The sequence below is a fragment of the Periplaneta americana genome, chromosome 1 (genome assembly GCF_040183065.1).
Source record: "Periplaneta americana isolate PAMFEO1 chromosome 1, P.americana_PAMFEO1_priV1, whole genome shotgun sequence".
Classification (NCBI taxonomy): domain Eukaryota; kingdom Metazoa; phylum Arthropoda; class Insecta; order Blattodea; family Blattidae; genus Periplaneta; species Periplaneta americana.
This window is the reverse complement of record NC_091117.1, coordinates 125,007,137-125,019,840: the sequence shown is the minus strand read 5'-3', so window position 1 is coordinate 125,019,840 and position 12,704 is coordinate 125,007,137. Positions and strand designations below refer to the sequence as shown.

Below are 12,704 nucleotides of genomic sequence, written 5' to 3'. Positions count from 1 at the left end.
ATTTTGAATTTTGTCTCTATGTCTATAAGATCCGGAAGTCCACAAAACTATATCATCTGCAAATAGTGCTGTTTTCATGTCTAAAAGCATGTCTGCTTAGTACAAGAGCAAGTAGGCTTCAGAAAGGACAGCTCCACAATACATCAGATGACAAGATTCGTCAAAGATGTTGAAGAAAATTTTAATAAAAAGAAACTACACTAGTTCTATTTATCAATTTTAAAGGTGCATTTGATCATGTTTGGAGGGAAAACTTAATGAATAAACTGTCACATTTAGGCATAACAGAAAACACGTTGAATTGGATTCAAAATTTTCTCTGTCAAAGATGGTTCGCAGTCAGATACAGAAATGCTATCTCAAAATGAAGCAAAAAAGAATAGACCTCCTACGGGTTGCTGTGTCAAGTCCAATTCTATTCAATATATACATTAAGGAAGGGGCAAAAGCTAATTGGGATTTCTCGGTCTTTGATTGGGTCAAAAACCCTGATAGAACTGATATTTCACCCTTGTGATGTATTTTGGTGAATTTCAGGGGGCCCAATTAGTCAAATCCATTCCCCTCACCTCCACTTGGGGCTCCCCTGGGTTCTTTTAAGATGCGAAAGAGAGAGTGGTGTGTGGAAAGCAACGGGAAGCTACCACATTTATCTTTCCCAAGAAAAACTGCAAACATAGCATGATGAATCTTTCCATGGTAAAAGATCCCGGACGTAAACTATCCCCCATTCAGATGTACAGGAGGTAGATGCTGGGGAAGTATACATTATGAAGCAACAGAGAGAAGAAGAGAAGATCGAGGATTGGAACGTGGAATGTGAGGACTATTCTGCAAGCAAGTAAGTTAGAAAACTTGAAGAAATAAATGAGACGAAACAGAGTGGATGTGATGGGAATATCAGAAATGAGGTGGGAAGATAGTGGTGAGTTACTAAGTGATGAATTTAGGTTGTTTTATTCAAATGGTGAGTGCAAAGGAAGTCAAGGTGTTGGTGTATTGTTGGGATTATGTATGAAAGATAAAGTGATATCAGTGTGTTATGTAGATGACCAGATAATACTGGTGAGATTACTAGGGAAGAAAATAGACTTAGTGCTAGTGCAAATTTATATGTCACATAGTGAGTTAACAGACGACGAAGTGGAAGAAAGCTATGACAAGATAGAAGAGAGCAGTGGGAGAAGTACAAGAAGGAAGAACAGTTGAAAATATGGATTGGGAAAAAGAAGTGACGGAAGAGTATCTTTGGTGAATTTCTATAAAAGAAACGCAATGATTGTTGGAAATACATTATCCCAACAGCATAAATGAAGAAGATAGACATGGACATGCCCAAGGGACGAAAGCAGATATTAGACAGACTGGAATAGGAAAGATTCCGGAATTGCTTAAAAAAAGCAAAGACTTTACCAGGAGCGGATATTAACTCAGATCATGTCCTGCTGATAGACGAATTAGATATTCGTCTGATGAAGATAAAGAGGAAGACAGGTGACGAAAAAATTGAATATGCAAAAGCTGAATAACAAAAAGGAAAGAAGAAAACTCGAAGCAAATTTTCAAGAGAAAACCTCTACATTAGAATCCACACCTGAGAAAGTAATGAGTACTGAATTCATCTGAAAAGCTGTATACAGATAACAGCAGAAGAAATGACAGGATACAGAGAAGGCGTGAGAATTAAGAAACCTTGGGTCACAGGAAAAATGTTGAAGCAAATGGAGAAAAGGAAGCAATGGAAAAACATCAACACAGAAGACGGCAGAAGAAACTACAGAAAACTAACAATGAACTAAGAAGAGGAACTGATAAGGCGAAGGACAACTGGATGAAAGAGAAATGTAAAGAAACAGAGGATCTACAGAGAAAAGGAAGATGTGTTTTAATGTACCATGAAGTAGAATATTTGAACTTCACAAATAAGGACAGGAAATCCATGTGGTTGATAGAAGACGAAATCAGAAATGAAATAAGAGACAAACCAGGAATACTGAACACATGGACGAAATCTATAGAAGAATGAGACAGAGAATTGTCCAGATGAGTTAGCTATAGAAGATGAAGCAGCCGTATAAGAAGACGAAAAAGGATTTTCTATTTTAAGAGAAGATGAACTAGTGCTCAGGGAATGAAGAATGGGAAAAGCAACAGGAGTTGATGGAATCATCATTGAATTAATGAAATACTTGGGTCAAGACAAGAAGGAAATTCTATCATTATGCAACAAAATATATGAGAAAGGCGAATGGCCTGAAGATTTTACAGAGACAGTGTTGTTGCCAACACCAAAGAAAAATAATGCCAAGAAATGTAACGACTTCAGGATTTTCAGCCTGATATCGCACTCTGTGAAGATTCTCCTGCGAATACTGAATCAACGTTTATATTCTAAGATGTAAGGACAGTTGGAAGAAGAGAAAAATTACATTTTATGAGATACTTTTGTGTTTCTGTAAAAAAAAAAAAAAAAAACAGAATCTAAAGGCCCCCACCACATACAGGTTCTTAAAATTTTCAAATTAGTTTGGTCATCTCTGCATGTTAGATTTTACAGTATGAATAGCATAGGAATGTGACCTATCTGATACCCTCTTTGTTGTTATCTGCAGCATTATTTCGAGTTTTCAACTAATCTGTTTGGTGCTGGTAGTAGAATATTGACTGCCTATGTGATCTTTTTAGGTCAATTATTCATTCACAAACAAGTTGTATGTGGTAGTGGGTGATTGTGATTGAGTAACAACATGGCTTTGGATAAAATGTCACTTCTTTTGGCATGATTCGTAATGTTCACAATTTCAGTGTAATTGTATATGCTCTTTCACTTATTTATTATTTTCAAGAATTTTAACTGTAAAATCTAGAAAATTCACCTGTTAACACATTAACGACATTGAATTTCTAGTACCAAACTTTCCATGAAAAATGTTGCATTCAAAAACGCTACGAAATGCTTAATTTTAACATTAAAAGTGCTATAAAAAATAAATTGATTTTTTAAAGTGCTAATTTTTGTACTTTTTCACCAAACATTCCATGAAAAATGTTGCATTCAAAAACGCTACGAAATGCTCGATTTTAACATTAAAAGTGCTATAAAATATAAATTGATTTTTTAAAGTGCTATTTTTTGTATTTTAAGTTTGTTAAATCTACCATCTCTAACAATTATGTTTATATTACCCAACTTAAATAGTTGATTACATATTAAGCTTTTTATGTCTTATGGGTAACATTTCTTCAATCTGTAACTAAAACCAAAAGTTGGCGAATTATTCGGACATCTGGTATTCACAAACCTTAAATTAAATGTAAAACACATCAATTTCTTCATTCGTGAAATAATTATTTGAAGAATAAATAGTAACATGGAATTTTATATTCCAATAACTGATGGCTCTAGTAAAAATTCAGTCACACTTACAAAAAAAAAAAAAAAAAAAAAAAAATTCTTCTAGTTCTCTGACAACTTGATTCGATACAACTGAGTTTCATGCATATCATCCTCTGGTGTGGCATGAAATTGGTACAATTTCTTTATTAATGAAATTGAAAAAATATAGGGGCAACTATTTATTATGATTTTGGACGAATCTGAGTATTTTTAACTCATTCTTCATATTAATGAACTGGATTTGCATAGTTGAGGTGTACTTGTTCAAAATAAAAAAAATTCTGCGAAGGAATGGAATGACAATTACATACATACAGATGGTAATCTCATTAGGCACATATTCTTGAAGGAAATAAGTGTAGTAAAAAAAAATACCGGTACTTATTATATTTCACTAACGAAAAATCTGTGAGTCTGAAGTTACACAGTTCAACTTTACTTTATACAGAGTGTAATCAAATGAGTTTTACAGAATCTGAGGAATTTCAGAGGAGAAAAATTATACTGATGAATTATTAAATACTTATATAGTCACAATCATGCCATGGTATGGAAGAAAAATTTCACAACCTTGAGCGGGATTCGAACCTGCGACTTCCTGTACTCTGGTCAGGCGCTCTACCAACTGAGCTATCGAGTTCATTTCACGCCAAAGGCTCGAAATTCTCCTCTCATACTGGCGACTCTGTTATAGAGTACTGTCCATAGCATCTGATCTAGTCAGCACTGCTTATGGGTGGAAAGAAACATTGTAAATGTAAACTTCATCAATGTTTACATTTACAATGTTTCTTTCCACCCATAAGCAGTGCTGACTAGATCAGACGCTATGGACAGTACTCTATAACAGAGTCGCCAGTATAAGAGGAGAATTTCGAGCCTTTGGCGTGAAACGAACTCGATAGCTCAGTTGGTAGAGCGCCTGACCAGAGTACAGGAAGTCGCAGGTTCGAATCCCGCTCGAGGTTGTGAAATTTTTCTTTCATACCATGGCATGATTGTGACTATATAGGTATTTAAAAATTCATTAATATGTCACATCAACGGACGTATATACGTCATCCAACATCGTAAGATGAAGTTTACATTTAAAAATTATACTGCAAAGAGTGTCTAAAGTGACGCATCACTTGTAGCCTGTGCCAAACTCAGGGTGATTCATTTGTTATATGAAGTTTACCTTCTTGAAGATACCATATGAAATGTAAACTCTAATTATTTTATTTAATCTCGTCTTTAAGTTTACACATTATAGCAGGATCACTTTTCTTTTTCTGCATTGTTGTGCAGTATGTTATTCATATTTCTCTAAGTGGTGGCCTGAATACCTGCAGACTCCTAATACATGAGTATAGGCTGTTACAAAAGAAACATTACAGTGTTTCCATTCCTCAAATGAGGTATAGAAATTCCTATACATTCAGAAATTTAAAATAAATATTACAGTCCAAACACATGATCTGAAGACATTAATTCATCAAATTAGGCACAAAAACTTAATCTTAAACAAAAGCAAAAAAGATCTTTTGAATTCAATATCTTATAACGTTAATAGAAAAAAAAAAGTTCAGACAAGTTTGGGGGGGGCAGTGGCACCGTGCCCCCCCATAACTCCGCTTATGAGTATACTCATTTGACATGTATCAGAGAAGTAACAATTGTTTGTATACATTTTAAGTCTGATTAGTGTAATATGTTACTAGTCAGTGTTATATGCAATGGAAGGGAAAAGAAACTGGCCACTTTACCCCATTATCTCCTGGCTTAGTTGCCTCATGTTGTCACTTATGAGGTTTTAACCTGTCTTCGGACAATTGACTAAACAACTGATTAAATAACAATTAATGTTACACATTGTCTGACTCAGAGTCTCGCACAGTTGTAAGGTCAACACATTATTTCTTATTTTCCATTATTACGTGGTCACTGGGTAGCTCAGTCGGCATAGACGTTCACCGCTGATCCAGAGCTGCGCTTGGGCATGGGTTCGATTGATTACCTGGTTGTGTTTTTCTGAGGTTTTCTCCAATTGTAAGGAGAATGTCAGGTAACCTATGGTAAATTCTCGGCCTCTCACTATCATCAATTCTATCGATGCTAAATAACCTAGTAGTTGATACAGATTCATTAAATAACCAACTAAAAAACATTATATACAGTCTTAGACAAAAAACAATTGACTGGCTGCCATACACTAAGTCTCTTTTGAAAGACTTCAGTTGATTACATGAGAGAGCTTAGGTTTACACGTGAAGGCATTTCTTATGCACGACTCCGCTCTGTTTTTCTTTTGTTTTGTTTGTTGCTTTTTCTGTCTGTTTATAGGTAAAGTATTATGATTAATCTATAATGAAGATATATTCAAGGAGTAAATTAACATCTTTTCCCTAGTCATGTGAACCAGATGCTGCCCGAATGTGGACTTAGACAAATTCATGCTATAGGAGAACAGTCATTTTTGTGTCTAAGGCTGTAAATATAACACAAAATCTGTTGGAAGTAATGATCACTGATATCAATGCAGGCAAGACAGCAACGCATATCTTTTGGCGACAATATCAGTGGTTAACAATTCCAATAGCTTTTTTGATATATTAATAAAATGATAAAATAAAAAAAAAACTGAACATAACACTGTGGCTAATGTACAGCATTTGTTGTTTCGATGAGTAGAACTTCATACAAGTGTTGCTTTTGGTTGAAAGATAATATTTCAAATAATTGATTAAATGGCGATCTTACTCGTGTTAATTATGTAAGCATGTGCAGCTTACAGCTGTTTCGGTGCTATTCGACACCATCCTCAGAGCCTACTAGATCTCGGCGCCGAGATCTAGTAGGCTCTGAGGATGGTGTCGAATAGCACCGAAACAGCTGTAAGCTGCACATGCTTACATAATTAACACGAGTAAGATCGCCATTTAATCAATTATTTATATTCAAGTGTTAAAAGTAGTGTACGAAAGATTCAACATGGATAATATTTCAGACCATATACATAGAGTGGAAATGTGTCAGCTTTTTTGTCTACCTTACAATTCCTCAGGGTACCGGTATGTAAAATTCATTTAGTTAAACTCTGAATATGATGATGAACAACTGGCCATCGATGTGGCTCAGGCAGGAGCGTATTTGCCTGCTGATCCGGAGTTGCACTCAGGCGAGAGTTTGATTCCAGCTTTGGCTGATTATCTGGTTGGGTTTTTTTCCGACGTTTTTTCGAATTTCCCTGATAATTTTATAGACAAACTATATGTATTGGCTTGTATGAGTGATAACTATGAAAGGTAAAGAATGCGGATATTGATTCATATATTTAACAGTTTCAGAATATTTAAATTAACATTTACCTGGCCTTGCCCCAGTGATATAGTTTGCATTTGTTTTGCTTTGTAGCCTTGATCCCCAGCAAACTTCATCAGTCCTGCCATTGGATCAGCACCAGGTGAAAGAACGAAGATGAGAGGAGAAATGCAACTTGAGTCATTGTATGAACCCAATAAATCAAATGGGGGTGGTTCTATGAAACTCTGTCCCATATGCTTCACGATAAAATACTGAAAACAGAACAATCAATTTCATAATTACAATCTTGCTAAGTAAGTTGTACAGTTTGTAAATTTCTGGATATTCATAAAACGTCGAGGGAAATGTTATATCTAAGTATTTTGGAGCAACTAATCTCATCTGCGAGATTTTCAAGATAATTTGGATTTATTATATATTGGCATTTTCAATAGCTATGTAAGTCAATATCTTAAAGAAAACTACTGAGAAGGCGAAGGAGTAGGAGTCATAATTGACCAATTTTAATAGAACACGGCTGATTAATAAGTTATTCCACATAAGAGTGTCATTCCATAAGTAATTGTAACTATTTCTGTCTAGAAAATGCATAAAAATTGGAAATATAATACATACATTTGACAGAGCAAAGCATCTAATCTTTCTGTTAACAACCAGATATGGTATGGGTACAGGAGCCATCAGCAGAGGGAAGCAATAAGCACATATATTGAAAACAAAGTTTTATTTGTAATACAATGTACAAAGTGAACATGTAACTATGAATACAACACAGCAATGCACAATTCAACCAAATAGTACGAGTACAAACTGTTAACTGCTAAAAACTTTCAAAATAGTTTCCCAGGTTGTCCATGGCTCATTACCATCGATTGAAAAGCTGGTGAATAACATTGGCTGCATATTATTTGTTAATTCATGTCACCTCTCTCCAAAATGCTGTTATAATGTGCCCTCTATCATTTTGGGAATCAAAATATCGAAGTCATATGGACATAGGTTGGGAGAAGAAGGGTGTGTGTTGTAAAATTTCCCATCCCAAATGCCATAAAAGATTCCTAACAATATCAGCTGAGTAATCTGTATCATTATTGTGTAGGATTATGGCTCTATCCAGCAGTTCTGGATGTTTCTTCTGAAGTTTCAGTGTCTGTTATACACGAAGGCTGTTTGGTTTTATGTGATGACGGAACAGTTTGGAAGCTTGGAGGCCAGGAGTGGCTGCCTGTGTGTTGACATAGAACAGATCTGCGCCACTATGGATGCTCGAATAGAACGGTTACTTGTGAGTGTGCTATTGAGAAATATTTTTACGTTCAGTTAGCTCTCTTTAATTTCAAGAAAAATCACAAATAATATAAAATGGTAGAGCCTATACAACTTCTTAATGATTTAAGTACTCAGTCTAAAGTTCGTAAGGTTTTTACAAGACATTTTGACACAAATTCATATCAAACAGTTCCCTGACAATGTGGATGTACTAAACTTAAAAACTGTTCTGCTGTGAGACATGCAGAATATCTACAAGAAGAGGATTATTAAAGGGAAATTTCGAGAGACGAAATCATGGAGCGGTTTGTAATTCACCTTCGAGAATCCGACTCTGAAGAATCTGACGGGACTGATGATGGAGTCAGCGACTTCGATTGAAACCAGGTACTGAATATTTATTAAATCCTAATTTATATTAAATGTGACCGAAATGTGACAATATAACATGGTACTCGTAGTTATTGTTTTAGGGTATTTAACTAGATAAAACAATTTGCGCCTAGAAATAGACCTAAATACAATTTATACTTAAATAGTGTATCATTTTTTCTAGCAATACACCGTATACATTTCGTATTAAAACTGTGTGTAATAATAATAATAATAATAATAATAATAATAATAATAATAATAATAATAATAATAATAATAATAACAACAATAATAATAATAACAATAATAATAATAATAACAATAATAATAATAATAATAATAATGTAATAATACTGCACAAAAAAATCTTAAAACTTGGTATAAGCATTATTAATAAAACGTAAGATTTGATAATGTTCTGATAAAAGGTTTGTCATGCTTGCAGTAATCAATGGTTAAGGTCATTATTGTCTTTTCAAAATTGAAATTCTCTCCTTAGCTACTTGTATTGCGCGTGCGCGTGAAGTACGATGTGGCAATGCTGTACATTGCCTTTCTCTCGCTATCTGTCTCTCTCGATGCAAATGCTAGCAGCCGACCGCCTTCCGAACTGACGTCTAGTCCAAGACCCAATGCTTCTCGTAACTCTACGGGTACCTAATGCTCTGTGTGTTTTTCCGTGGAGAGCTGCTATTTTCATGGTGCCAGATTTTACTAATTTCCATTGTGCAACAATATTGCTAAAACGCTGAAATTGTAGCGTGAATGCTTACTTTAAACCACTTCACTCATAATACATCTAGTGGTGATGTTAAGAAGTATATATCACACACTTTCATAAAGTATATATTGTGGATTTCTAATGTTGGTACATTTTGAAGAGAAAATAAATAGTTGCCATGACTTATGAAATGACTCTCATATAATTTTGCTTTCATAAGGATAATACAAAAGATATCCTTTGCGATTTTCATTGTGACACTTTATGAAAGCAGTATAAAAAAATCATCATCTGCCTGTCAAGAAGAGACCTAGTGGCCTGTTATGATCTCTTACCATGTTTGGAATTGTTGATCCACAGATCTTCTTCCTCTGGGGTTGTACTCTAGCATCTGTTTTGGTATTCTGAAATGTTGCATTCTATTCACATGTTTTAACCAATTTTGTCTAGCCACGGAAATACTCGGATACAGAAATTATTATGAATTCATGAAGTAATGCTTCATTTCTTTTTCATTCCAAAAGGCTGTATGCAGCAGTTTTTCGCAAAAATCTCATTTCAGCAGATAGTAAGTGTCTTTCATCTTGGATTCACATGGTCCACACTTCACAAACCATAACACTACGAGGTGCGTTTGAAAAGTTCGTCACCTGACACTTAGATGACATTGAAAACGTGTCAACGGCGGCCATTTTACATTAGTTTAAGCACGAAAAATCATAATTTTCTGTTCACTACATTTTGTGTAGTTTAATTTTGAAGTTAATGCATCGAACAGGACAAAAATGGAAGATACTGAGCTTCGTGCTGTCATTAAATATTTCGTAAAAACAAAGGGATTGAGTTCAACAGAAATTACAGCAGACATGCCTCCTACACTGGGGAATCTGTTCCAGTGTTTTCGACTGTGAAAAAATGAACACACTATTTAAACATGGTCGAGAGAATGTGGAATATGACCCCCCACAGTGGAAGTCCAATGACAGCAATAAGTGAAGAAATCGTAGAAAAAGTCCACGATATGGTATTAAATGATCATCAACTTAAAGTGCGGGAAATTAGCGAGGTTATGCGTATCTCAGCTGAACATGTCTAAGGTCTCCGCAAGATGGGTTCAGGGTCAAAATCTATTGGCTGGGAAGAAATTTCCGTCAAATGAAGACGTTATCACAGTAGCAGAAGACTTTTTGTAGGCTTCGAGGAATCTATGTATGAGGACGGTATAGAAGCATTGCAACACCAGTGAACCAAATGCGTGAATTTTAGGGGAGGGGGGGATTATGTTGAGAAATAAAGATTGTTTCAGAATAATCCTAGTTTAATTTCTATGTCAGGCAATAAACTTTTCAAACAACCCTCGTATATTTTATGCAACAACAATTTGCCAGCTCCTCATTATTGTTTCAACAATAAAAAATTAGATCAAAAGGTATCTCAGTCTCAGTTCGAGTAAATATCGTATATTTCTTACGTTAAATTTTTTATTAACTTAAATATGTACTAGCTATGTTATGACGAAAAGAAAAGTGATTAGAAACTTATCCTAACATACAACTGTCAATTTATTATATTGTCGTTGATTTTATGACAGTACACAACACAATTTTTCAGGAGGAAGAAAAAATTAATTAAAAATAAATGGGCCTACATAAGAATATGAAGTAATTCAGTAGAAAACGTTCAATACGATGCACATAAATGATATCATCGAAGATCAGTGCAAACCTATTGATGTTTAATTAATATTTTCTTCCTTCTGAAAAATTATTTTCTGTACTGTCACATAGGTTATTTCATAAAATAAACGACGATATACAAGTATTTCGCCACTACAGAGTACAGTCTTTGAAACACTATATCACAGCAATGAAATCAGACAGATAAACAGTTTTTACAGTTTTGCATTCCTTAAGCACGTACATATTCAAAATGACCCCCTACCGCCACAGTGCAATCGCAACAACGACATAGAACGGAGCGACACATCAACTGGATTGTTGCTAATGGAATAACATTACAGGTATTTTCAATCTGCTATCTCAGTTCCTCCATTGTTTGTGGTTTTGTGGCATACACTGTGTCCTTTAAAGCTCCTCAAAGGTAGAAGTTTGGGGGGGTTAAATCCAGAGAGCAAGGTGGGAACTCATAGCACTTCCTTTTCGTCCTATCCATCTCTGATTGAATGTGCGATTGAGAATATTTCTCACATTGACGTGAAAGTGAGATGGAGCCCGTCCTGTTGAAAGTAATACCCATCTTCATTGTCAAAGAGGTGATGAAGACGTCGAATCATTGTTTCCAATATTTGCTGGTAAGATGCACCTGAGATAGTCCCTTCGAAGAAGCATGGCCCAATCATCCTTCTGGAAGACAGACCACACCATACTACTACTTCTGGGAATTTAACGACCTTTTCTTCAAAGATGTTTGGGTTTTCGTTAACCCAGTACACACTGTTATGTCGGTTAATTGTGCTATTAAGTTGAAATGTGACTTCATCTGACCAAACAATTAAATCTTGAAAATTTTTCCTTTCATCACACATGTCAATGAACCACTCACAAAAATTGCAGTCTCCTATCTGGGTCGTCCTTATTTAGTAGATGGAGAAGTCTCGAAATGTAAGGCTTCCATTTTTGAGCCTGAAAATTTCTATGAACACTGAATTTTTCGATCCCAATCTCATGAGAACATTGCCTCACAGGCTTCTTTGGGGATTACGCAAAAGTCTGCATCACTGCATCAACACTTGCGTTGTCAGTGGAAGTTCTCTTTCTTCCACACCGTCCTTTTTCTCATCTTGCACTGTTACATCGACTTCAAACTTGTCTCGGATTCTTGTGATGTTAATGGTGTGTTCCAAATTGAACTCTCCAACATCGTTGAACTTCAGCTACATTCTCCACTTTCCAATAACATTTCAGTATCCACTTATGCTGATCGAACGATAACCGCACCGCTTTCATGTTTGTTTATAATGCCATGAACTGACGAATGCGTTTCTACATTTTCCATTGCAATCTGAATCATAAACTGCAAAACTGTTTATCTGTCTGATTTCATTGCTGAAATATAGTGTTTTAAAGAGTGTATACATTAATTTGAAACACTCTATATAATTTAAACAAAATTCACTTTAACTAGTAATTACCTGAACAGCAGGCACAATCTTGTCTGGGCGTATGCAGCGTAACACAATAAGGTTCGATAAATCGCTCACTTTATCAAGTGGTGCAGGACAGGCAGCATCTTGAGGACTAAAGGCATCATAATATTCTTTCCAAGCAGCAGTGTTGTTTTCCAATGAAGCTTTAAATCCTTTAAGTCTGACAGAAAGAAAAACTAAATCATGTTTTGTGATTAATATTACACATCTTTACTGACTTCAAATTCAGTTTAAACTCTGTATTGTAATTTTCGTTTTTATTTTCTTAATAGCAGAACTTAATAAAATAGCCAACAATGCGGAACTCACAGATCTTATTCATATAATTGCATTTATTTATCTGTTACAAATAAAATGTCAAAATATTCCATGTATTAGTGTAAAATTTTTAGTGATTTCACAAAATAAAAAACAGTTGATGTGACTGTATATCAGATCAAACTTTGGAAAAAGTAGACTACCAAAAAGTT

General features: G+C 35.0%; 1 protein-coding gene across 1 annotated transcript in view; it reads right to left on the bottom strand.

Moving 5' to 3' along the window:
* The window catches only part of Dnah3 (dynein heavy chain 3, axonemal), a 367,976-nt gene that overhangs the window by 59,544 nt on the left and 295,728 nt on the right, over positions 1-12,704 (bottom strand). The window contains exons 58-59 of the mRNA XM_069827040.1: positions 12,220-12,394; positions 6,748-6,954 (exon numbers count right to left, since the gene is read on the bottom strand). Coding sequence (XP_069683141.1) covers positions 6,748-6,954; positions 12,220-12,394 — 382 coding nt within the window. The remainder of the gene's footprint in view (positions 1-6,747; positions 6,955-12,219; positions 12,395-12,704) is intronic.